Source organism: Bidens hawaiensis, unplaced genomic scaffold (genome assembly GCF_021521415.1).
Source record: "Bidens hawaiensis isolate Kalapana, Puna unplaced genomic scaffold, B.hawaiensis_p1.1 tig00017033_1, whole genome shotgun sequence".
Taxonomy (NCBI): Eukaryota; Viridiplantae; Streptophyta; class Magnoliopsida; order Asterales; family Asteraceae; genus Bidens; species Bidens hawaiensis.
This window is the reverse complement of record NW_027492575.1, coordinates 373,831-400,293: the sequence shown is the minus strand read 5'-3', so window position 1 is coordinate 400,293 and position 26,463 is coordinate 373,831. Positions and strand designations below refer to the sequence as shown.

The window sequence follows — 26,463 nt, the reverse complement described above, 5'->3', positions numbered from 1 at the left end:
ATGTTCGTGTCAAAACATGTTGACTAGTTTAAAACACAGCACTTGTTAACCTCAAACTCAAACTTGTTTATATCGTCATTTTGTATCTTCTTCATCGGCACACGTCCCCTAGTTAACTTTAGCCCTCCACTTTTATCACATGATCACAATCGCCCCCTTATTTACACCACTCGCTCAATTGCTTACCGAAACTGGGTTTTAGTACTAAATCGTCCAAATTGATGATGGGTAGATCAAATTCGACCCGCGAAGACTGCAATCTCTTCTCAGGTTAGACTGCAATTGGGGTGTTTGTCAGCTGCACACCACCTGTTCGATCATATTCCCTTTGTGTTTATTAACTATATGCTAGCTTGTTTTAAGTTCTAGTTAGTTAAATTCTAATAATAAAAATTTTCATTTTGTGCAAAATTTCTGAAGGAGTTCGAATTCAAGAGCAGAGAGTTATAATCCAGAACAGTTACAATGAAAAGCTTGTTGGCATATTGCATGATACAGGCTCGAATGAGGTGGTTGTTGTCTGCCATGGATATAGATCCTGCAAGGTTACTTGCTCATTGCCTAAAGTTGTTAACATTGTTTTAATAGAGTTACTGTGATATTATTCATGCTCCATTCTGATAGGAGTTCCTAACACGACCTGTTTTCTTAAACAGATCAACTCGAACACGACCCGTATAAAAAGTGGGTCAACCCGCACACTATCTGTAAAAAAGCGGGTTGACCCGTTAACCCATTGAAGAGTTTTTAAAGAAGTTAAAAAATGAATTTTTGATTTAAGAGATGAAAAGTGCTAAAATTTAGAGTTTAATATATAATTTAAGAGATGAAAAGTGCAATTAACTTTTTAAAAATGAAATCAGTTTCCCTTTTATATAATTTTATCTATTCTTTACTGCAACTAATTTATTTTATTAGTTCTAACTGGTAGGGCGGGATCCGGTACAAATAAAATTAACATACTAAACATACAAATTACTAGAGTAATTATGCTATAAAAAATAATATAGTGTAATAATATTACTCTGGTGTTAACATAATTACTCTAGTTATTTGTACACTTCTCACGATAAAAGTCATTTGTATTTGATCCAAACCCTTAACTGGTAATTCATCATTTCAACTTACTCTAATCTTGAGCTAAATATATAAACCCATGTTTCTTAACTGTGAGTGAGGGATAAACACGTTAAAACAATTCAAACTACACAAATTACAAAAATGTTTCATATGAATCGGGGAAATTATTTTTTTTTAAATTGTTACTAAGTCACTATGTATTACTCATATTGGTAAATGAACATAAAATGGGTCAACATGAAAACAGCATGATTTTAAGTGAGTCGACCCAAACACGACGCGAATAAAGCATACAGGTCGGGCTAGGGTTGAAGAATTAAGCCCATTGACCTGAAACATGTCAACCTACTAACTCAATATTTGATCAATATTACTTGTCAAGGGTAGTTTATTATTTATTTTAATTTTTTATGCTACAGGACAGGATTCCTATGGTGAATCTTGCTGCTGCTTTTGCAATTGAAGGAATTAGTGCTTTTCGCTTTGACTTTGCCGGAAATGGGTAATTTTATTATTTTATAGTAATAAAGTCAGTCAAATATGGTGTTAGTTACTTAGATTCTTGATGATAGTTTATTTGTTATTTCTTTTAGAGAAAGCGAAGGTTCATTTCAGTACGGGAATTATTACAGAGAAGTTTATGATCTGCGGGCTGTTGTCCAATACTTTGAACGTAAAAAACGCTCTGTGGCTGCAATTATTGGGCACAGTAAAGGTCAGAAACTATAATTTTATACTTCCTAACTGCTGATTAGCATTTTATTATACATAAACAAATTTAAACAACTGCTATATTGATCAGAGGCACTTTTGCAGGCGGGAATGTAGTGCTTTCATATGCTTCAAGGTTTAACGATGTTCACAATGTGGTCAACATTTCTGGCAGGTTTAATCTGAAAAGAGGCATCGAGGGCCGACTGGGCAAAGATTACCTGCAGAGAATTAAAAAACATGGATTCATTGATGTTGCCAATAGAAAGGGTAAGCTTCATGATCCATATTTTATAATCTTTTACAGGTAATTAAAAAGGAGCTTGATGCACATCAATATCTTGGATCTCACCTGAAATTGTAAACATTTTTAGGGAACATAGAGTATCGTGTGACTGAAGAAGGTTTAATGGATCGTTTAACTACCAATACAAGTGCAGCATGCCAACTGATTCCCCAAAACTGCAGGTTTGTAACTATAAATAATAAACACTTTTAGGTTTAATATTATTATATGTAACAGCCTGTATTATTATTATTATTATTATTATTTGTTTGTAACTATAGTAATTAGGTTAGGATAGGGTTAATTTGGCGGTTAAATGTTGCAACGGTTTCAACCGTTTAGTGATCCACCGCATGAACATGTATATATATCATTTGTATGTGTACAATGATGTTTATCAAGATATTTCAATAAAATATCCACGTTCAAAGAATTCGTTTTGTGCATACTCTGTTCATGCAAACACACATTCAACAACAGATTGACGAATACGAAAACGATGATGACGATATCGCCTTACGCTAATAGTAACTTCCATCAGTTTTTTTGTTTTCTTTTATTTTCCTTTTTTGCAATTTTAATTCCATAATTTGTTCAAATTCATTCATTTTTCTAAGACATATTATCATTTTGTTTGTAATTTAATGATTAATTTGCAATCAAATGGTGAGTGTAATGGTTTAAAATGTTATTCAGCTGAAAAGAATTTGTTTAGCTTCAAGTCAAAGTTTTGATGGCTAAATTAAGTTATTCAAAGAATTTCTGTAATCCATATTGACATCAATGACTGTTGGTATTTGCAGGGTGTTAAGCATCCATGGTTCTGCAGATAAGATTGTACCAATGGAAGATGCCATGGAGTTTGCAAAGCATATATCAAACCACAAATTGCATATCGTTAATGGTGCTGATCATGAATACACTTGTCATCAAAATGAGCTAGCTTCACTTGTGCTTGATTTTGTGAAAAACAGTTCTAGTCATGACAGCGCACAAGCAGCAAACAAGCCTCTACATTCACGCTTATGAGCTTTTTTATCCTTAAAACTTTATGCATAAATGAGGTATTTAACTCCAAACCTTAAAATAAATTACAGAGTTACTTCTTAATTAACTTTCTAGCATGAGCCCTTTTAACTTTTCCCTCTTGTCTTTTTACTTTTTACTTTTTTGCTCCCACTTGAGCCTTAAACTTCTCACTCTGCTACGTCCGCAATCTTCATTACTAGCACATACAACAATATACAATGGTTTTTTCCATGTTGCAAATGTGTATGCTTATCATAATCCAAATGTGCACAAAAGCATGAATATATATGGTTATTTAATCATGATGCTTTTATGCTGAGCAAGCATGTTGTGAACACATTTGAAGTAGTTATATTCACATAACTATATTTTGGATAGTTGTAAAACTCGTTATTGTTGCTACAAATTTCTTCTTGTGAGACTCTTTGGTTTCAAAGTGACTCTGTGGTGTAAATCTTTCATCTTAGCTCCATATTGAACACATCTTGGCTCATTGTGAGGCTCTTACATGGAATGACAGACTTATAAAATGAGAAAGTACTAATTATGTCTCACGTTAAAAATATTGTCAAAATTTAGTGAAAAATCAATTTCAACTAAATTTAAAAAGAGTGTTTGCTTTCTCAGGATCTACAATTTGGTGAATATATATATATTGAACACCAGTAAGCATATGTGATATATAAATACCTATATGAGGGTGTTTTTTTTTACTTAGTATGACAAAGTTGGGAGAACATCAAAACAACACCCTCAACATGAAAATTCCTGAGACACCTTTCTCATTGTCGGTCGACACTTTGGATCTGTGAGAGTGCATGCTACTGCAACATTGTAAACACACATGATTTCCTTTACAATCAGCCTATCAGTTGGATAAGGAAGTCGCTTATCCAATATATTTTTCAACGTTGTACCATGACTATTCGAATAGTTCAGGGATGAAAGGAGATCTCCAGGATGCTTCCCAACAATTGTCTCAAGTGCCACCACCCCGAAACTAAAGATGTCACATTTTTCAGTCACAGTCATGTCATAGGCAAGTTCTACATGACAAATATATACACCGAAGGATTGTTATAAAACTTTCTACTAATAGACATATTATAAAGTATAAGGTTACATAGAACTAAATACCTGGAGCGATATATCCCAAAGTTCCTACAATTACAGTTTGGTTGGAGGAATCAGGATCAAGCAATCTTGCTGCTCCAAAGTCAGCAACAAATCCTTCTGTTTCTGAGTTCAAGAGAATATTGTTGGTTGATATGTCTCTATGAACGATAGGTGGGCTGCAATCATGATGCATGTATGCTAAAGCATGGGCTACACCTTTGATAATTTTCACCCTCCTGATCCAGTCCATTTCAACAGCTAATTCATTATCACTCAAGGCGCAAAACAGGCTTCCTTTTTCCATGTATTCATATACAAGGAAGTTGCATTTGTTATGCAAACAGAAACCATAGAGTTTGACAATGTTTTTGTGCCTTAAGTTGGTTAACACTTGGACTTCATTCTTGAAACTCTGGTCAAATGTTGGTTGCTCCGCTTCAAACCGATGGAGTTTCTTTAAAGCAAATGTTTTACCGTCAGGCAGTTTTGCCTCATAAACACTACCATAGCCACCTGTTCCGATGCAATATTTGAGGTCAAAATCCTCTGTAGCAGTGATGAAATCTTCATATGCAATTGTTCCATCATAATTAAACACCGAGCAAACATTTCCATGCTTTTTGGTTTTTAGAGGATGGATTATCTTTGTGGTAGCCTTTCGGATACAGTAACACACATAAGCAAGAACATAACCAAGCACGAAGCAGAAAAATGCAAAGATGGTTTTAAGAAAATAATCCAAATAGACGTTGAGCTTTTTCCTGTGTGTGTCGGTTGAATGCCCAGTGAACTCATTGCTTGACAAATCAATTACTCCATACTGGCGACTAAGGTTAGGAGGGACGATGCCCGTTAGATGATTATGAGACAGATTTAGGTGCATGAAAAGTGAGAAGTTTGAGCTGGGTATTTCGCCAACTAGATTATTACTACTAAGGTCCAAGTAAGTCAAGTAATTGCAAACTGTAAGACTTCTGATATCTCCGATCATTAGATTCATAGAGAGGTCTAGATGCTGCAGATTACAGGGAGTTTGAAAAGACAAGTTACCTGACAACTGGTTTGATGAAACATCAAGGTAAGAAAGTCTTGACAATTTTCTGTGAATCAGGCCGACAAGACTATTATGACTAAGGTTGACATGATGTAAGTTGATCAAATTTGCTATATCTATAGGTATGGAGCCACTTATGGAATTCATGCCAAGGTTTAAAAAGTTCAATTGGTTTAGATTACCAAAATTTGAGGGAATTGGGCCTTCAAAATTGTTGTCACCCAGACTCAATGCTTCTAGCTTTTGTAAATTACTGATTTCCTGTGGGATGGATGCATTCAGTTGATTTGTGCTCAAGTTGAGGACTTTAATATTGGCCATGGAACCAAATGATGGTGGGATTGGCCCCGTAAGTTGGTTTTTACTAAGATCAAGATATTTTAAGTGGGTGAGATTGGCGAGAGAGTCGGGTAACTTACCTGTGAGACTATTACCATAAAGTGAAAGATAGGTCAAATTTGACAGCAAACCAATATGTTGTGGGATGCTTCCTTCAAGCTTACAGTTATCAATAGAAAACCGCTCAAGGTTTGGAAATGACGCAAAGTCGAGACTTCCTAGATCACCTAGATATTCAAGGTTATCATTGTCAAAGCTTATTGAAAGCACACTTCCTGCTTCATTGCAAGCAATTTGATGCCAAGTGCAATGATCAGAAGCATTAGCATGCGGCCACCAATTAGTTGCTAGCAAAGCTTTTGCTTCTGATGATTTGTTGAAGTCAGTTGCGGTGGCTTCTGATAACATGAAAAAAAGCATCATAAGAAGATAATTGAGAATCTTCATAGAAGAAGTAATATTAGAGGAAGCATGCCACATTATATTGTTTCTTTATCAACGAAGTCTGTGAAATTTGGAAGTTATTGGCAAACGCTTGTGAAAAGGTATTCGTTTCCAGCACTCCTACTCAAAATATATGCATTCTCAAAGCAGTATTATTATTATTATTATTATTATTATTATTATTATTATTATTATTATTATTTTGGAGGTGTATCTTTCTCATAATTGAACACAATGGTCCTACCAAAATATCAGTCATGCTCCAAGTCAATAATAAAAAATAAGCCATCCATAACGTTACAAACAAATCACTGTCATGAGAACAATACGCGTAACTCAAAATATCACAACAGCGAGAGGGCCTCGTCTGGCTAGGGCTGTGGTCTGTTGAAATGCATACTTGTTCTCTCAAATTAATTATAACTTTTCTGCCAATTATCCATTGCCTGGTCTTTGTGTGGTTGTTCTTTATACAAAACTTTTGTATTTAACTAAATCCACACTCTGGGAAAAAAATTTACAATTACACCTGTGCAGTACTAATCAATGGTAAGTTATTCTTCTTAAAACATTTGTTCAATATACACACTCTGAGTGAGATGCTTTTTCCTAATTTTCCAATCCTTCATAAGAAGTTGCTTTCTCATTATTGCTCTCTAAGTGTTCTATTCCATGGGTCTAAGTACTTTAAGTAAATGCCAACAATAAGGTTTGTGATAGCGATCTGCTCCGGTCTTAATATCCGTAGAGGTTAAGATGCTGCTGATAACATGGATACTGAACACCACACATTTCCTGACTGTGATTTGCTGAAGAAGTCTTTACAACTTTCCAAACCCGGACCCACAAGACTCTTATGATTACGGTCAAAATGTTCTAATTAAGTTAATCAAATTTGCTATATCTTGTGGACCATCAAGATTGTTCACCCAGATTCAGTGTTTGAAGCTTTTCCGTGTAACTTACCTCCATTGGAATGAACGCATTCTGTTAATTTGTGATCACGATTTCTATCTGAATTGAATTTTACTGATATGGTTTTTCCCGTAATTCTGAATTGAATTGTGGAAGAAGATAATCAAGAAACTGAAGGTGAATTCAAAAGAGGATTAAGGCTAACCAGTACTCGTTCATGAGTGCAATGTTAGCCTCATTTTACATTCATATTCGTATCATGTATCTTTAATCCGGTAGCTTCTTACAGAACCCCCCGAGGTCTCTGGTGAAACCTTCTGACCTCAGTAATTTAGTTAACTTCTATAGACACTTGACAATTTAAATACTGAGAATCCGAGAGCAGCCCCCTAATTTTGATTAAGAAATAGAAAACAGAGCCAAAGCAGGATTGTGGGCGAATAACAAATCATGCATGTTGTAGCTGTACTAATTAAGTTTCTTATAGCATTTGAGCAACCTTATCTTTTATTTTTATATCGTTATATATTTGGGATCTACATTAAGCATGCATAATATATAAGTACATTGTACATTCATACTTTATTACACAATTATAATCAAGGATTGTTCTCAATATGATAAAGCTGGGGCATATCTGAAATGATCCCTCAACACAATAAATCCTGAGCCACGTTTCTCATTGTAGGTCGACACTTTGGATCTGTGACAATGCATGCTAATGCTGTATTATAAATACGCATAATTTCCTATTCAATCGACCTATTGGTTGGATAAGGGAGTCGCTTGTCCAATATATTTTCCAACGTTGTACCATGGCTAGTCGAAGAGTTAAGTGATGAAAGGAAGTCCCCAGGATGCTTCCCTCCAATTGTCTCAAGTGCCACTACACCAAAGCTATACACGTCACTTTTTTCGGTCACAGTCATGCTATAGGCAAGTTCTGCATTGATCATATATACCAAAGGATCATTAGCAAATTTTAAACTTCTAATAGCCATATACAAGAATGGTAAGAATACCTGGAGCAATGTATCCCAAGGTTCCTACAGCTACTGTATGGTTAGAGGAATCTGGGTCAAGTAATCTGGCTGCTCCAAAATCAGCAACAAATCCTTCCATTTCTAAGTTCAAGAGAATGTTGTTGGTTGATATGTCTCTATGAACAATTGGAGGGCTGCAATCGTGATGCATGTAAGCCAAAGCATGGGCTACATCTTTGATAATCTTCACCCTCTTCATTCAGTCAACTTCAACAGCTAATTCACCGTCACTCATTGTGCAAAATAGGCTCCCCTTTTCCATGTATTCATATACAAGGAAGTTGTATTTGCTATGCAAACAAAAACCATACAGTCTGACAATGCTTCTGTGTCTTAAGTTGGTCAACATTTGGACTTCATTCTTGAAACTCTGGTTGAATGCCGGTTGCTCAGCTTGAAAGCGATGTAGTTTTTACAAAGCAAATGTTTTACCGTCAGGCAGTTTTGCTTCATAAACACTACCATAGCCACCAGTTCCAATGCAGTATTTGAGGTCAAAATCCTCTGTAGCAGTGATGAAGTCTTCATATGCAATTGTTCCATCATAATTCAATAGAGCAAACATCTCCATGTTTTTTTGTTTTCTGCTGGATTTTGTTTGAAGTAGACCTTTTATGACGATAACGCATATAGCAAAGCACTAAGATGAAAAACGCAAGTATGATGGGAAGAAAAATGTCTAGATGGGAAACGGATTTGTTTCTTCCTAAGCATGTATCTTGTTCACTCAACCCATTGTCTGACCAGTAAATTTGATTGCAACAATAATAATTATCACGGGGAACAGTTCCCGTAAGGTGATTATAACTCAGGTAAATCTGCCCTATGCCATAGCAATCAATTAGACTTGGGATAAAACTGGTAATCTGTAGATAACAAGAATTTTGAAATGAAATGTTCCCTGACAACTGGTTTGATGATGAATCAAGGTAATAAAGTCTTGACAGGTTTTGATGAATCAGACCCACAAGACTATTATGACTAACGTCTACATGTTGTAAGTTCTTCAAATATGCCATATCTAGAGATATGTGGCCACTTAGGGAATTCATGGCAAGGATTAAAACTTTCAATCGGCTTAGATTAACAATATTCAAAGGAAGTGGGCCGTCAAAATTGTTGTACTCAGATCCAGTATTTCTAAATTTTGCAGTTTAGTAATCTCCTCCGGGATGGATGCATTGAGTTGATTTGAGTTCAAGTCTAGGTATGTGAGGTTGAGCATGGAAGCATAAGATGGCGGGATTGGACCAGTAAGTTGATTTTCACTAAGATCAAGGTATTCCAAATAGGTGGAAAAGATAGGTAACTTACCAGTTAACTTGTTACTAGAAAGATCAAGGTGCTCCAAATGGGTGAGATTGGTGAATGAGATAAGTAACTCACCAATAAAACTGTTTTCAGAAAGATTAAGGCATTTCAAACGGGTGAGATTTCTAAAAACAACGGATAAATTACCATTGAACTTGTTACTAGAAAGATCAAGGTGCTCCAAATGGGTGAGATTGGCGAGTGAAACAGGTACGTTACCTGTGAGTCGATTGCCCCAAAGAGAAATATAGGTGAGATTTGACAGCAAACCAATCTGATCTGGGATACTTCCTTCAAGATAACAGTATTCAATAATAAACCATTTAAGGTTCGGTAATTGAAGAAACACTAATCGACCCTGGGCAGATTATGGACAATCGGGGGGTTAAATAGATGTTTCCCACGAGGGGTTAGATCCGGCGAAGATGGTTCTTCTGATAACCTGCAAAACAGACACCGTGAGCTCGTCACTGAGAAGGGGGGGGGGGGGGTACCTCCTTGTGACCACCCTCCGGCGTGAGAATCAGACTAGATTGCACTTGAATATAAGTGTATATTAAGAGAATGACTAGAGCAGATATCAGGTAATATATCACGATATGGGATATGAGATAAGATGATACCATTCCAAGGTGTTGGAGTATTTATAGCCGAAGGTAGGTTTCCAAGCAGGTACAGCCGGCTGAATAGTGTTCATGTTCTGCCAACTGTGGGCTACGCACATGCCATGCTGTTGGTTGGTAGGTAGGCAGCGGCTGATAGTGACCAGGCCGGCTGTGTACTATTCCTGTTCCACCAACTGCGGGCTATGCACGTCCTCCGACAGGTTGGTGAGTAGGCAGCGGCTAATAGTGACATACAGTACAAGAGCGTGCTGCTCGTCATACTGTCGTCAGTGAGCTGTCGTATCCTTGGTCAGATCTTTTGTCCATACCTCGTCAGGTACAGTACAAAAGGTCCTCCAGTATCGTACGGACTGGCTCATTTGGGCGGGAGTTTTCCCGGCTTTGTGCGGGAGTGTTCCCGGCTTGCTCACTCCTTCTTCAGGTGACATTACTGAATTATTTAAGAGTTAAGTGCCTTGTGCGTGTAGCCTTGCTGCGCATGTAGCCTTCCCTGATGGCTTGTATCCGCAGCTGCGGGAACAGGCGGAGTACTTCACCATTGGGAGGCTTTTCCTGCGGGAACAGCTTGCGTACTGCGCGTAAGGACGTCACGTCTCTGAGCATGGTGGGTCTTGCGGGCCCAGTTGGTTTCTGCGCAGACGTCCCTCTTCAAGGGGTTGCGAGTTTAGCCTTTGCACAGACATCCCTGTTGAAGGTGTCTTGCGGGTTAAACTGCGCAGACGTCCCTCTTAGAGGTGAGTCTTGCGGGTCCAACTATGCTCTGCTGGGACCTACCTCTTCAAGTCCTCCCAGTCCAATGTTCTCTCATGAATTGTTAATAAGTGAGGTGAACTTTTGGACTTAAGCAAAGGGTTTTGAAAAGGGTTTAGTTTTAAGGTTTTCCATGGGGATTCTTCCCGCGGAAGTCCTAATGTCACGTGCAGAAATTCCCGACTTTTCTGCTTGATCTTTGGGTATGATGCGGGTAGGTCTGTAACCTCCTCGCAAGTCAGGAGCGTTGAGTTCCAGTTGTGTAGATTCTCCATGAGGTTTTGGTAATTTTGAACATAGTGATCAATTATGTTAAACAACCAATTCCATCTTGGAGCTTCAAACAATCTAGTTCTCGATGTTCCCGCTATGCGGGGATGTTATTCCCGTTTCCGTAAGCATGGCCCAGGAGATCCTTCTTGGTTTCAATTCCCTGCGGAGTGCTAGGTATGTGAAGGGTTTCGCCTTGACACTGTACCCGCACTTGTCTTATAGTTACTTTACTTCCAAGGTATTCCTGGCTTCAATTCCCTGCGGGTGCTAAGTATGTGAAGGGTTTTGCCGTGACACTGTACCTGCACCCGTCTTATGGTTACTTGGTTGCCGAGGTATTCTTGGCTTCAATTCCCTGCAGGTGCTAAGTATGTGAAGGGTTTTGCCTTAACACTGTACTCGCACCTGTCTTATAGTTACTTGGTTGCCAAGGTAAGGGGTATATTCCCGCTTACTTTTGAATCTTTTTGAATTTTTTGAAATTCGAAGAGTTGGTGAAAGGATAAGAACAGTCCAGAGTGTTGAAACATCGTCCGACGGTTTCTTCTGACAGTTTCAGGACGTGCAGGAAGTTATAGTGACGTGACAGTATATGGTCATTCCAGATGCTTTTTCAGGCGCGTGGGCGCGAGTTTTCAGGCGCGTGGCCGCAAAATTTACGGCACGCGTCCTGTCAACAGCTGTTGCCAGCTTGCTTTTTCCACGTGTCATAGTTTCATTGCACCTTCGTTTTTCTCTCTCCTCCGCATTAAATTCATCGCATTCATTGCGATGAGTATATAAAGGGGGAGAGGGTTCATCTTAATCCACACTTTCGCTTCTCTCTTCTTCTTCTAAACGATTTCCGGCGAGTACTCTTTCTGCCAAGCATTCTCCTGAAATCGTTCTTCTTTACCTCCAAACCATGTCTTCTACTCACGAATTTGAGGCTGCCGCCGAGGAACCTGACGTGTACGTCGAGATCCCGACGTCTACATCTGATAAAGACGATAAGAGCACTGCTGGCGAATGCCAGTGTGCTCTTCCCACCGAGCTTTATCGTTACATCGTCCGGAAGTTCATGCTCGGCCGTTCGAGCCTGAGTTTCCGGAGCCACACCAGACGGTGTACGATGCCCCCAAGGGCAAAATAGGGGTGTATGCTGCATTCTTCATTTATGGGAATCTCAGGTTCCCATTGACGAAGTTTGTATACCGTGTCTTGGAGAGGCACGGTGTGCACCTGACGGAGGTACACCCGATGGCGATCGCCAAGATCCGCCACTTTGAGTGGGTGTGCCTCATTCTGGGTGTGGAGCCCCACGTTGATCGGTTGATGACCTTCTATTTTTGGAGGTGCATCCAGGGGTGGTATACGTTGGTCAATCGGATCAAGGGTTTGAAGATCTGCGCTACCGAGCACAGTCTTCGGTCGTGGAAGCGGGAGTTTTTCTATATCTCCGCTCGCGTCATCCCCCTTGCGATGACGTTTAAGAATGGGAGAGCACTCCCCGCCCTTCACGCCCCCAACTACCAGGAGGCGGAATGGTTTGCCAAGATCTCCCGGATCCAGACTCCGGTGTACCGCTTTTCGGAGTCTGGGATGGTGATGCTCGGTATGAGCCGAGTGTGGAAGGATGTTGGGGCTGAGGCGCCACAGGTTCCCATTGTCCTCGAATACGGTTTGAACTCTATCCCTTACGGTATGCTCTGTCTTCTTTGTTGATTTAGGTTTTTCTTCTAACTGTTTCTTTTTTTATTTCAGAGGGGAATGACTTGCAGTCGCTCCTGCATCCGCGGGAGGCTGATGGTCCCGCTCGGATGGGTACTCGTGCTCTTGATGAGAACGAGTTGCCCATCCTGGAGCAAACGAGGGATCGGTTTGTGGAGGTCTATCCGCCAGGCCACCCGATTCTGAGCGCCACACGGCCAGGTAAAGAGTTATTTAACCCTCGACCTCTCAATGCTGAAACCTCTGCTGGAATTCCTCTAATTCTGTCATCTTCTGATGAGGAATCCGCAGACGGTCCTTTCTTGACGCGGAAGAAGAAGGCTGCTGGCGGAAAGGGCAAGGCGAAGGTTGCCTCCACCGCCGATCAGGGGAACCGGTCAAACTCGGAGACCGAGAGCGAGGAGGCGGCGGGGAACCCAGGTGGTGTTGAGACCACTGCTCCGGAGGCTGAGACGACTGTCACCTCCGAGCAGCCCAGGACGACGACGGTGACCGGTATGAAGAGGCCGGCTCCATCGGGTTCGTCCCCGCCTGTTCGCACCTTTAGGCTCAAGAAAACCCGTAAGTATAATCTTCCTTTACTTTAACTGCATAGCTTTCCGCCATTATACTTATATCTTTTTTGTGCAGGCGTGGATGCTACCGCATTCCAGGGTGGAGCGGGGAGGAGCACCTCCGGACCCATGACGGTAGGCTTGGTCAACCTACCTGAGGCGATGACCCAGGCGACTGCGCCTGCTTCAGTTGGTTCAGTTGCTCACCCAGTTGAGCCAACTGTTCCAACTGTGACGACATCTCCGCCGGCTGTCAGTGCCATATTTACTGATTCCTTCACTGAGCCGGCGGTGAGTGTTTCTGTGGATTCTTCCGCAGCCGCGGCCACGGTTGTGAGTTCACCTCCGGTTTCACCTCCGTTGGTTTCCACCGCAGCGGCTTCGACCGTGCCTCCCGCGCCGGCAACTACCTCGCCCCCGGCCGGTTCAGCAGGTATGTTTGGGGCTTCAAGCCAATCTGTGCCTCCTTCCCATCTGCCTGACCTCTTGGATGGATATCCGTTAGGTTCAGGTGATGGGTTCGGCGGCTACCGGCCTGTTGTCGACCCTACAGGTGCGTAGGGTGAATTTGGCCTCTTTTTTTTTTTTTTTTTTTTTTTTTTATATATCATCTTTTCCTAACTGCCTTTTGTTTTTGCAGTGTCGGATTCGAATGAGGTGTTTGTTCCGCGGTGGAACATCCGCCGGGGAACCACCCTTCGGACGCCTGTAGACTGCGTCGAATGGGCGCGCCACGCCGCCCCCGCTGGTGCGCTGGGGGAAGCAATGTCAAGCTACCAGGAGGGTAGGTTGACAAATGAGCTCCGGATTCTCCTAGCCCGGATGCAGCCGCGCGTCGAGCTGCTTTGTCGTGAAAACGACAAGTTAAAGGCAGCTCGGATCCAAGAAGTAGCTCAAGCGCGGGCTGTCCGAGAGGAGAACCGGAGGCTCTCCGCTGTTGCTGCGGAGAAGGAGAAGGCCTTCAAGGCCCTTGAGGTTGAAGTTCAGGCCCGTCTCGAGGTCCGTTCCAAGGCTGCCCAAGCTGTTAACGAACAGCTTCGGCTGGCAAAGGAAACTGCACGGAACGCAACTGAGAGGGCCACCAAGGCTGAAGCTGTTGCTGAGCCTCTACGCCTCGAGAATGAGGAACTTAAAGCCAAACTAGAGAGGCTCCAACAGGCTCATGATGCCTTGGCCATGGAAGAAGCCAAGAAGCTCCAAGAGATCTTGGACCAGAGGGGCGTGCTTGACCATACTGAGCGTAAGCTTAAGGGCGTCGAAGAGGCTGCGGCTAAAGAAGTGTTGCTTGCCAACCTTATCAAAAGTGAAGCCGAACGCGCCCGTAACCAAGCTCAAGCTGCCCTCCAGGAGGCTCTGGTTACCAAGGAATGACTTCTACGAGAAGCGTTGTCGCAGGTAAGCTTAGCTTCATAATGTCTTCACGCTTTTCTTTATACTTAGAAAAGGTTTTGATACTTGTATTTTGTTTTGTAGGTTGTGCATCGGGTCTTCACGGACACATCATACGACGATGCCATGAGCGCAACCCTCAACGCTTCTCATGAGGATGGGGAAAAGGCAGGCTTCCTGCTTGGTCTAGGGTTCGTTGAGAAGGGCATCCCGCCTTCCAACTTCCCTTTATATGATGTGGATACTGAAGCTGCTTATGACCAAGCAGTAAACCAGTATGCTGCCTTCCCGCATCCAGTGGTGGGGAAGATGAACGAAGTTGCTGCTGCTGATGATGGGTTAACCATTCTCATGACCTTCCTTGAACCGCCACAGCCAAGTGATGGTGCGGGTACAAGTGGGTTTGGAGGAAGTGGTCCTGAAGCTTGAACCTTTAGATCCCTTTCCACTGTTAGGATATGTTTATGTTTTTGTATAGATTTACACTCTTGTAGGCGGGTAGATACCCGGCCATTCTTGTAATACTTGAATTTTTATAGAATGTAAATCCTTTGTGCGGGTAGGACCGTCACTCTTGCTTTATAAACGTTATACGACTTGCTCATGCATATTTGGCACTTGTTTTGCCGCATAAACAATATATGATTCGCTTGTGCATACTTTAGTTTAACTTAGCAATTTCTTAAGTACTTTAAGTAACTTAACCCATTAACGTGGCCGATAATAGGTTAAAGTTTTCCTTCCTCTTTCGTGATTGTGCGGGTAAGACCGTCACTTGCACTTAGTAGGATGGCTAAACTTTACCTATATCTGACATGCGTGGAGGTTTTCCTCATTTTTTCCTTGAAGATATTTTCTAAGTGTTCTGAATAAGTTAACCGTTCGACGCGTGGTTGTCAATAGGTTAAAGTTCCGTTTCCTCTATCATGATTTGTGCGGTTAGGCCCGGCAATTCATTTAGTGGGATGACCGAACTTCACCTATGACTGACCTGCGTGAAGGTTTGCCGTTTTTTGTGTTTATGCGGGTTTCGCCGCCTTCCACACGCAACGATTTCTTCACACTTATTTGTGCGGTGAAAACCGGCATATCAGTGTTCTGAATAAATTAACCGTTCCATGCGCGGTTGTCAATAGGTTCGGTTTCCTCTATCATGATTTGTGCGGGTAGGACCGGCACTTTCATTTAGTGGGATGACCGAACTTCACCTATGACTGACCTGCGTGAAGGTTTGCCGTTTTTTGTGTTTAGAAATTTATCGTTCTGTGTTTATGCGGGTTTTGCCGCCTTCCACATGCAACGACTTGTTTTCCCACTTATGTATCGGTGAAGACCGGCATATCAGTGTGGAAAGTCATTAAGCATAAATGTAAGACCATCAGCGTCAATGTGATAAGGAGAATCAATTCAATTAGAAGTGGCTCTGGGCCTTTTCTTTTACAAGTTTGGAATTGATCTACATGCAGACTGTATAATTGAGCTCCATTCCATGTTCTTGGGAGTGTCATCGAGCCTTTCGAGCCGATATGCACTTGGTTCGGAATCTCGTTGTTTACGCAGTATGTAGTCTCCGATATTGAAGCTGCAGTTTTTTTTTTCCCAACTGGGGTTCTACACGCATTAGCCTGCTCAGCGTTCATTACGCCACGAGGTGCATGAGCGTCCCATCTCTGACAAATGCTTCGACGATGTCCTTCAAGTCTACGCATTCCTCGGTGTTGTGGCCTCTTGTCCTGTGGAATTCACAGAATTTGCTCTGATCAGCGTTGTGACTCTCTCGGATTATTGGAGCCTTTGGCCATGGGAGTCTCTCGGTGTCGAATATCTCGGTGACGCTTTTGGTGAGTGGCGTCCATCTGGAGTTCCGGTTCGACGACTGCATGTTATCCTTTCCGCCTAACCGAGGGTGCGAGCCGGATGAAGTGTCAAAGTTTACCCTTGACTTCCAAATGCCTAGCTTCCTTTTTTTGTTTAGTCGGGCGGTAAGGACATTGTTTTCTCTTGTTTTCTGGGTGTAGAGGTTTGTGCTTTGGGGAAGATCTCTACCAGTTGCTTTTCCGTTTCCGCGAAGCGTTTAGCTGCCGTCATGATGGCATCCCATGTGGATGGCATGCCATCTTTACCCGTTAAGGTGCGGATGAGCTCCGGGTCTTTTGTGCCCTGGATGAAAGCAGCGTGAACAAGATCTTCGCTAATATTACCCAGACTTAGCTTCTTTGAGTTGAAGCGAGTGATGAAGTCTAGCAAAGATTCATCTTCCTCTCGAATGCAATTGAGGATTGTCCATTGCTCTTCGGTATACTTTCTTTGTTGGCTGAAGTGTTGGCTAAACTTCTGTTGGAAGTCTGCCCAATCGTAGATGTGGTGGACCGGTAGACGGTCGAACCACGCTCTGGCTGCTCCAACCAACGTCATCTGGAACATATAACACCACGTGGGTTCCGTCCAGTTGCTGACGGTTGCCCCCGCTATGAATCTGTTCAAATGATCGTCTGGGTCAGATATACCATCATAGGTGCCGATGTTTGACATTTGTTTGGCACTTCTTGGGGCGATTGCTTCCGCAATGTCCCTTGCAAACTTGGAGGTTCCCGCATTTGCAGTGGTTGGTCTGAAGGTTTTAGAGAAGTCATGTGGGTTTCCACCCGCGTTTTTTGGTTTGAAGGTTTCTCCAAAATTCCTTCTCGGTTGGAAGTCCGTTTCCTTACGCTTCCCTTTCGCCCTATGGCGAGGGTTTGCGTCAGTGTCGGATTCCTCCGAATCATCGTCCAAGTACTCGCACTCATTGCTCATGTTGAGCTGTTGAGTGCTTCCGAATTCGTCAGCCTGTTGGAGTGAACGCAAGCGTTCATCCAACTCAGCTTGGAATTCCCTTTGACGTTTTTCCGCCCACGCTTTAACTTGTTCAAGTGTTTGGCGGGGGGGCCTCGTCTATTGTCTTTCCATCTGGGTATCAATGAATCCCAGGGGAGGATTGTTTACTGCACTTGCCCCGGCTCGGGTAACCGGGGTAGTGTTCGTAAAATGTGTGTATTCGGCGGTGTTCCCCCCAGTAGCTGGGGTTGTGGTTACCGGTGTTTCTTGGTTATTCGCTGGCTTTGGCAACGGAGTAACCTTAACCATCTTTCCAGAAGTTTTGAAAAAAACTGAAAAAGAATAAGTTCTAGCTTTTATGCACGGATGACGCCAATGAAGAAACACTAATCGACCCCGGGCAGATTATGGACAACTGGGGGTTAAATAGATGTTTCCTACGAGGGGTTAGATCCGGCGAAGATGGTTCTTCTGATAACCTGCAAAACAGACACCGTGAGCTCGTCACTGAGAAGGGGGGGTACCTCCTTGTGACCACCCTCCGGCGTGAGAATCAGACTAGATTGCTCTTGAATATAAGTGTATATTAAGAGAATGACTAGAGCAGATATCAGGTAATATATCACGATATGGGATATGAGATAAGATGATACCATTCCAAGGTGTTGGAGTATTTATAGCCGAATGTAGGTTTCCAAGCAGGTACAGTCGGCTGAATAGTGTTCCTGTTCTGCCAACTGTGGGCTACGCACATGCCATGCTAGTGGTTGGTGGGTAGGCAGCGGCTGATAGTGACCAGGCCGACTGTGTACTATTCCTGTTCCACCAACTGCGGGCTATGCACGTCCTCCGACAGGTTGGTGAGTAGGCAGCGGCTAATAGTGACATACAGTACAAGAGCGTGCTGCTCGTCATACTGTCGTCAGTGAGCTGTCGTATCCTTGGTCAGATCTTTTGTCCATACCTCGTCAGGTACAGTACAAAAGGTCCTCCAGTATCGTACGGACTGGCTCATTTGGGCGGGAGTTTTCCCGGCTTTGTGCGGGAGTGTTCCCGGCTTGCTCACTCCTTCTTCAGGTGACATTACTGAATTATTTAAGAGTTAAGTGCCTTGTGCGTGTAGCCTTGCTGCGCATGTAGCCTTCCCTGATGGCTTGTATCCGCAGCTGCGGGAACAGGCGGAGTACTTCACCATTGGGAGGCTTTTCCTGCGGGAACAGCTTGCGTACTGCGCGTAAGGACGTCACGTCTCTGAGCATGGTGGGTCCTGCGGGCCCAGTTGGTTTCTGCGCAGACGTCCCTCTTCAAGGGGTTGCGAGTTTAGCTTTTGCGCATACATCCCTGTTGAAGGTGTCTTGCGGGTTAAACTGCGCAGACGTCCCTCTTAGAGGTGAGTCTTGCGGGTCCAACTGGGCTCTGCTGGGACCTACCTCTTCAGTAATGAAGCAATGTCAAAACTTCCCAAATCACCATGAAGGTAATAATCGTAAAAACTTATCTTAATGACACTTCCTGCTTCATTGCAAGTGATGTGATGCCAGGTACAATGATCTGTAGCATTTACATGCGACCACCATTTAGTTGCAAGCAAAGCTTTTGCCTCTAATGGTTTGTTAGCAGTACAGGTTTTTGATAACAACATGAAAAAGAGAATCATGAGAAGAAGATGAATGAGAATGTGCATAATATTAGTAGAAGTAGGCAGCATTGTTTGTCAACAACTGACTAAGTAATTAATTAAGAATGAAGATACTTTAGACCGAGATAGTATTAGTAGAATGTTTGTCAACAACTAAGTAATTAATTTAATTAAGAATGAATGCTTTAGACCGAGATGGTATTCCCCCAAACCAGTCTACTTTTCTCCTACTTTTCTAACCCCTCTTGAGGGTTTCTATGACACCTTAATATAGTTTTAAATGGTTTTGTTTGATTTATTGTAGATATGAATCTTTTTTTAGCCCACGGCTCGTCAAACAATTGTGATCTTTATTATGTGATCCCTCTGTTTAAATTCTTTGCATTTAGGTTGTGACCTTGGCTTGGACCACCTGGATTGAAAGTCACGGTGTTGACTTAGAAGTTAATGGCAGAGGAAACTTTGGTGAAGAAGATATCTAACCACAATGGCCCTACTCAAATTTTCTAACCCGTCTTAGGGGTCAGCCAACTTTGGGAAATAGGCAAAAGAAAAATTAATATCAATTATAATTCAAAATTACTTGTTATTTTGATGTCTTTTTTGAGATTCAGAATTAGTAACCGTACGTAGAGTTGTGGTATGTTAACCCTCGTTGTCGGTTCAAATTCGTATAGCATTCCGCACTTTTTTTCTGAAAAGATTTTGGATATCAAGCAGCCTTCCATTACTTCATATCGAAAACTTCTAACCTCAATAATCTGTTTAGGTGGCTAGCTAACACATATCCTCCTTGAGACTTGAGTTCAAAGGTTATTAATGAATAATGATCATTGTTAATCAACGTGGGGCCTACTTCACATTACTTGTGTACATTGTTACTAATGGGCCAGAATTCTAGATTCAGTCTTGGATGAATAAGTGAGCCGAGTTATGAGCCCACGGAATCCTAATTTCAATTTTTCAGGCACCTCTTTCAAGCAATCGATGCCGCTTTTCTGGTAAAATATCAACTAGTCTCTAGATTCTATTTTTTTTTTTTATTTTTAACTATTAATAATAAGTAATCACATAATTAGGGTAAATACTACATAGTCAAAGTAGAGTAAGTCATAATATTTAAAAAAGAAAAAACGTAACATATTTTTAAAATTTTCATGTTATAAGTCCCATTGGTAGGAAAGTTCCAAATCTTTTAAAATTTTCATGTTATAAGTCCCATTGGTAGGAAAGTTCCAAATCTATCAACATTAATTGTCATCCGCCTACATGTGGCCACTTAGTAGCCCTGTATTTTTCCACAACCAGTTATGGTCAAGAATACACCACTACTGTTATATCCTTTAATATCATACCGTCCGTATCATTATATTATTTATACCACAAACAAAATCATATTTCAAAGTTAAGACTTAATTATCTCACAATGATCAACTACTAGCTGGTTATGGTGGTGGAAAGTCGGAATCAATAGAGATGAACTTGCTCGCACAATTCTCACCATTTTTGTTCCAACACTCACTAGTACTTCTTTGGTAAAAATACGCCCTATCATTTATAAAAAAAATGGAAGAAATCGGTTACCACCTGGCCCCTATGGCTTACCAGTGTTCGGAAACCTTCCATTTTGAGCTCCAACTTACACGAAAGATTCACCGAGATGGCTCACAAATATGGTCCGATCTTGCTTGTGGTCCTGAAGTAAGTTACATGTTGTGGTAAACTCCATGGACCTAACAAAGGTTGTGGTTCATGAACTTGACCAGACCTTTGCTAATCGCAATCCTCCTATCATAGCATTAACCATCACCTATGTCGAGACCCGAAACTCATCCTGACCTGAACCCGTTCTCACGAAACCATGCCAACCCGAAATCCGTCCCAAACCCGAAACCACCCACACCGCTTCTCTCACCCTCTTTTTGTAAAATATCTAGAACGAGTCTGGATTCTAAACTTTTTATATTTTAATTATAAATAATTAAGTAATCATATAATTAGGATAAATAATAAATAATAAAAGTTAAACGAATCTAATAATAAAAAAGATTAGATATTTATAATTGGAGACCGTGAATATGGGTTATTCTACATCTAACTTAGAATCTAAGTAGGGGTGGTTTTTAACCGTACTCGAATACCAAGCCCAACCCGAGCCCCGATTACACAAGACCCCAGAGACCCAACTTCAATTAACGTTTAACCCCTACCCGAGGTGCCTAAAATGGATTGGTTTTTGGGCTGAAATGGGCAAGTTTGGGATTGTTAGTCCCATTTTGATTTAGTCTTTTGTATTGTAAATATATGTTTTGGGCTTTAGTTGTTAGTGATAAATGTATAGGCCCATGGGAAATAATGTTGTAAAGCCCATTGGGCATTGGATGTGTTATACTTCTCATGCATGTTTCCCTGTAAATAGGAAGCATGCCATGAGAAGCAAGTGTTGATTGTTCATCAATAGAAAACCTTTTTGGCAAAAATTCTATCTCTCTAACCTTCTCTCTTCTCTCGGCTCTCTCTCTCTCACTTAACTTCTCTACCCGAAAATAAACTCAAGATCCGAGACCTCTTGGTTGCTTAGTGTGATTTCCGCTAGCACTAAGTTAGGTTGATCCAAAGACGTTGTTAGATCCACCAGAATAGGGACCTACAATTGGTATCAGAACTTCGGCTCACTAGTTGAGGGTTTTTTGGTTCACAACCTTGGGTTTTGATCTTGAGAAGAAGAAAACAAGTGTTCAAGTGCTCTTGACAAGAAAAACTTCAAAAACAAGAAAAATACAAAAATACAAAAAGAATTGGGCAAAATCTTCATAAATATGTCTTAGAAAGTGATCTTGGTAAAAATATATATATATATATCAAGTCTAGATCTAAGAAGTTTTGGGTTAAAAGGTGTTAAAGCTTGGGTTAAGGGTTCAAAAGGTTGGTCAAAATAGATAAGGAACAATTTCACTTCTCATGGCATAAAAGTTTGTGCAACAACCTTTGACCTAGTACGGATAAGTTTAGGTGAAAACAGATCCCGAGGAAGATTTCTTTCAAAAAGTTAAAAACCGTTTCTCTTCGCTTAAGGAAATTTCGCTTCTCTTAAGACTCTTTCGCTTCGTTTGGATCCTTTCGCTTCACACGAGACTCTTTTGCTTCGCTTGAAACTGTTTCGCTTTGCTTGAGTCTGTTTCGCTTCGCTTGAAGCAGTTGTGTGCGAAAAAGTTGACTGTTTTGAGATTAAGCTTTATTAAAGGCTTGTAACTGATTAGACCATGGTTAGCACTGATTCAGAGCTGTTGAAGGGTTATTTGTTGTTGGAAAACCAAGTAGGAACCCCTACAAAGCCTCCAAAATATATGACCTTAGACGATAACTTTGCAGATTTCAAATGGAGATTTATGAATTATATCTCTTTGACTGAGACTGATTTGTTGAGATGCTTTGAACAAGGTCCCCATGTTCCCGTGACTCGCACTGATGCTGGGGAACAACTTAAGGCTCCAGAAAACTATGATCAAGCAGATAGGGACCTGTTAGCACAAGATAAAAAGGCCTATCTCATATTGACTGTTTATCTTTCAAACGAAATCTTTGAAACTCTTCGTGAACACACAAGTGCCAAGGGTCTGTGGCAAGCACTTGTTGAAAAGGTTGAGGGAAATGCCGAAATCAGGGAAAACAAAAAGGCCCTGTTAAAAGAAGAGTTCAATATGTTTAATCATCGTCAAGGAGAAGCTGTTTTGGAGTTGGTAAAGAGATTTGAGAAGTTGATGGTAAGAATTAGGGCTGCAAATGTCAACATTGCAAATGCTGAGGTCAACCACAAGTTGATGAACTCTTTTCCATACAGCTGGAGTACCAATACTGTCACGATCAAGAGAACTACCAATCTAAACATGATGACAAACACTGACTTGATATCCACTATCAAGTCATTTGAAATGGATGAGCAGATGAGAATAAACAATCATCTCAGTTCACTGAATCAAGTTGGAGTGAGTACTGCCACCTTGATGCCAACTGCTTTTATAAGCAACGCTCAACCGAATGTGTATCCCGTGACCACTCCCAAGTACTCCTCATGTGTTCCTTCACAACCAACATCATTCATCTCAACAACAAATCAATCAGATTCTTTAAATACAAGCTCGTTCCAAAAGGCGGTCGACAGTGCAGTTGCCCAAGCCCTAAAATCTCAAGGGATTTCATCATCTTCAAAACCTCAACCAAGCAAGCCTTCAAGTTTCTGTGAAGCATTACCTATGCTAATTGACTCCAACATCGCAATAGTTCATACTTTTCTTTCAAGCCATGAAGAGTTGATGAAAGGAAATCTATTGCCACCTCAGTTTGAAACTGGAGACTTGAGGGATATCAATCAGAAAGATCTTGAGAAGATGGATATCAAATACCAGATGGCAATGGCGGTGCAAAGGGCTACTAACTTCATGAAAACGTACGGGAAGGATAGCTTTAATGATTCAGACAGGAAAAGGATCGGGTTTGATAAATCAAAGCTGCGTTGCTACAACTGTGGTGAGATGGGTCAATTTTCCCGAGAATGTACGAATCCTTCAAAACCTGCCAATGATATTCGTGTGACTGAGGTGACAGAGGAGGAGAAAGGCAAGGCTGCAGGAAAAAGGCATGAAATGCTGAAACCAAGCAGCTCATCACAAAGAATTGGAGGTCATCCACACAAGGGCAACTCAAGCTCAAACTCAAAAGCCCTTGTTTCCTAATCGGAGGTCCAAGTTGGTGTGGATTGGGATGATCAATTCCAAGAGCTGCAGAATCCACTTAACATGGCTGGTATGGCTATCACAGACAATGAAGCTTCCTCATCTGCTGCTGCAAGTTCTGATGGGTCACCATCAGACGAGGTAAAAAGAAATCTATGCACTGAAGCTTGCGTAAATAAAGTTTCATATTATAGATATCTTTAGAACGAAGTTTTGAAAGAAAACGCAAAACTTCGTCAACTAAATGCTGAATATGTAAAGGCTGACAAGATATATGTTGAAAAGATTAAAACACATCACGATAATGTTGCAAATCTTAAACTTAAAATCTTTCAAGGAGAGCACAATGTCATCTATTACAAAGACATTATAAATAAATTAAAAGATGAAATTGAAAAGTTGAAACTTGATCTTTCTGATAAACGAGAAAAAGAAAAACAAGTTGAAAGATTTGAGGCATCATTTGAACAATTAGATGATCTTATCAAAGCTCAGAGAAGTACTAAAGTTAAACCGGGACTAGGATGTGATTACTCAGCGGTGCCTCCACCAATGAATGATAATTACACTTGCCTACCCCATTTTAGCTATAATGCTTCTACTGATGAAGAGATGGCATATGGTATTGGTAAAATACCAAAACCAGTGAAATTCGTTTCAGCCGCCTCTCCATCAACAGCTCAAATTTCGTCATCTGATAATTCTAATGTCAACATGTCTTGTGTAGCAGGTGATATAAGTGGTGGGAAGGTTAACCAGGATTGTAAATCAAAGGGAGAGTTAGAACCACGTTTTGAATCCTGTTTGTAACAAAGTGTGTGAATCATTGATAGGAAGTTTAATGTCTAGATCAAATGGTGTATTTTGTAAATCATCAAGTGATGACAGTTGTATAAATGTTTGCAATGAAAGTGAATGTTCCTCTTCTAATTCAGAATGTGAAACTATATTTGATGAAACTGTCAAAATCAAAGTTAATGAACAGACTAGTCAAAGCTGCTCATTAACTGATAATAAAATTGAGAACTTAATAAAAGAGAAAGTTAGCTTTGAAAATGAAAAACCGAGCATTTCATGTAAATATGTGCCACCCAAGACAACTTCATTTTCTCAAAATACAAATTATAACAATAGTTCTCAATTTTATGATCACTGTAATAGTACCTTCTATTACTCTCGACAGAAACCTAGGCAATCAAATCATTTTGCAACTCATCATTCAAATGCTTTCAATTATAAGTCAGATAGAGGTCACCAATATGTTAACCAAACAACATCACCTCATCCCTCATATCTCAGCGAGCAAGATGTCTATAAATGGAACCAAAGAAAATGTTGCTTTATTTGTGGAAATCCGTTTCATCTTGCAAGACATTGCAAGAACTGGCATAAACAACAAAGAGACTTCAGTAGTAAGTTTGGTCAGACATTTCCTGGTTATAATGCTCATACCAAGAAAATGTCTCACCAAATTTACACTTTAGCCAGTGAGAAAAATTTAAGATCCAAGAGAATCGAAAAACCCAAGAAACCATTTTGGCTAACCCAAAGAGAAAGAAGGCGGTTAGCTAAGGGTTCTAAAGCTGAAAAGCCCAAGAGCCCTTCAAAGGTTTTCTCAAAGGCTAATCAAGAAGATTTTGTGGTTAAGCCTAAACCAAAACAAAGGCAATCCAGAAAACTTTTCAAAAACTGAGGAAATCATAATTCAAGTTCCTTGAGGGATTGTTCTTCAGACTCTGATTCACCAAAGGATTACATTTTCAGAAATCATAAAATTAAACTTGGTGATTTTGTGTTTAACCTTCCTGAGACAAGAGTGTCTCGGGAAACCCTCCACTGACTGGTCCTTCGTGTGTAGGGTCAGCCTGGACGGCCTGTCAACAGCATTTGGTACTTGGACAGTGGCTGCACCCGACACATGACAGGAGACGAATCGCTGTTGTTCGACATCAAACCATTCAACGGTGGTCACGTTTCCTTTGCCGGTGATATTGGAGGAGAGATAGCGAAACAAGGGAAGGTCTCGAATGGCACATTGACATTTGATGAAGTCAATCTGGTAGAACAGCTCAACCACAACCTGCTAAGCGTCTCTCAGATCTGTGATAAGAAATTTTCAGCCCTATTTACTGAAAATGAATGTCTCATTCTGAAACCAGATTTTAAAGTCCCTGAATAATGGATTATGATGCGTACTCCGAGGCACAACGATGCCTACATTCTGGACATGAGAAGCAATTATTCCATGCGGTCTGCTTCTTGCTTGATGTCCAAGACCTCGGAGAACGATTCATCTTTATGGCGTCGACGGTTGGGTCACGTCAACTTTAAGAACTTGAACAAGTTGGTTAAAGGTAACCATGTGAGGGGTTTGCCAGTAAAATCCTTTCACTGTGCTGAAAAATGTTTATCTTGCTCTAAATGCAAACAACACAAACTCCCTCATAGGTCCAAGCTTGTCAATTCCATTTATTCCACTCTTCAGTTGCTACACATGGATCTTTTTGGTCCAATTCATCCAATGGCAATAGGTCGAAAAACCTATTGTCTGGTTATTACTGATGACTTTTCGCGTTTCAGTTGGACATTTTTGTTAGGGCACAAGGACGAGACGTCACATTTTCTGCTCAGGTTTATTGTGTTGGTT

At 41.2% G+C, this 26,463-nt stretch overlaps 2 protein-coding genes and 1 pseudogene across 4 annotated transcripts; 1 reads left to right on the top strand and 2 right to left on the bottom strand.

The window, feature by feature from the left end:
* Nucleotides 1-218: 218 nt before the first annotated feature.
* On the top strand, nucleotides 219-3,204 carry LOC143552743 (putative uncharacterized protein YDL057W). Of its 2 annotated transcripts, none has more exons than XM_077042887.1 (7): nucleotides 219-270; nucleotides 421-545; nucleotides 1,505-1,582; nucleotides 1,674-1,795; nucleotides 1,897-2,061; nucleotides 2,166-2,259; nucleotides 2,881-3,204. In XM_077042887.1, the coding sequence occupies exons 2-7, from the start codon at nucleotides 466-468 to the stop codon at nucleotides 3,104-3,106; spliced, it is 765 nt and encodes a 254-aa protein (XP_076899002.1). In that variant the 5' UTR covers nucleotides 219-270; nucleotides 421-465; the 3' UTR covers nucleotides 3,107-3,204. The 2 variants fall into 2 exon arrangements, with proteins under 2 accessions (XP_076899002.1, XP_076899001.1); XM_077042886.1 differs by having other exon boundaries at nucleotides 222-270; nucleotides 1,500-1,582.
* Nucleotides 3,205-3,859: 655 nt separating this feature from the next.
* On the bottom strand, nucleotides 3,860-6,133 carry LOC143552741 (uncharacterized). The gene is made up of 2 exons (XM_077042885.1): nucleotides 4,244-6,133; nucleotides 3,860-4,152 (listed from the first exon to the last, which is right to left on the bottom strand). Exons 1-2 carry the CDS (start codon nucleotides 6,093-6,095, stop codon nucleotides 3,860-3,862), a joined length of 2,145 nt encoding a protein of 714 aa, XP_076899000.1. The 5' UTR covers nucleotides 6,096-6,133.
* Nucleotides 6,134-7,223: 1,090 nt separating this feature from the next.
* LOC143552771 (LRR receptor-like serine/threonine-protein kinase ER1) lies at nucleotides 7,224-19,152 on the bottom strand (annotated as a pseudogene). Its single transcript, XR_013138706.1, has 4 exons — nucleotides 18,903-19,152; nucleotides 10,095-10,102; nucleotides 7,997-9,686; nucleotides 7,224-7,917 (listed from the first exon to the last, which is right to left on the bottom strand). The product of XR_013138706.1 is annotated as an LRR receptor-like serine/threonine-protein kinase ER1 (transcript).
* Nucleotides 19,153-26,463: the final 7,311 nt, after the last annotated feature.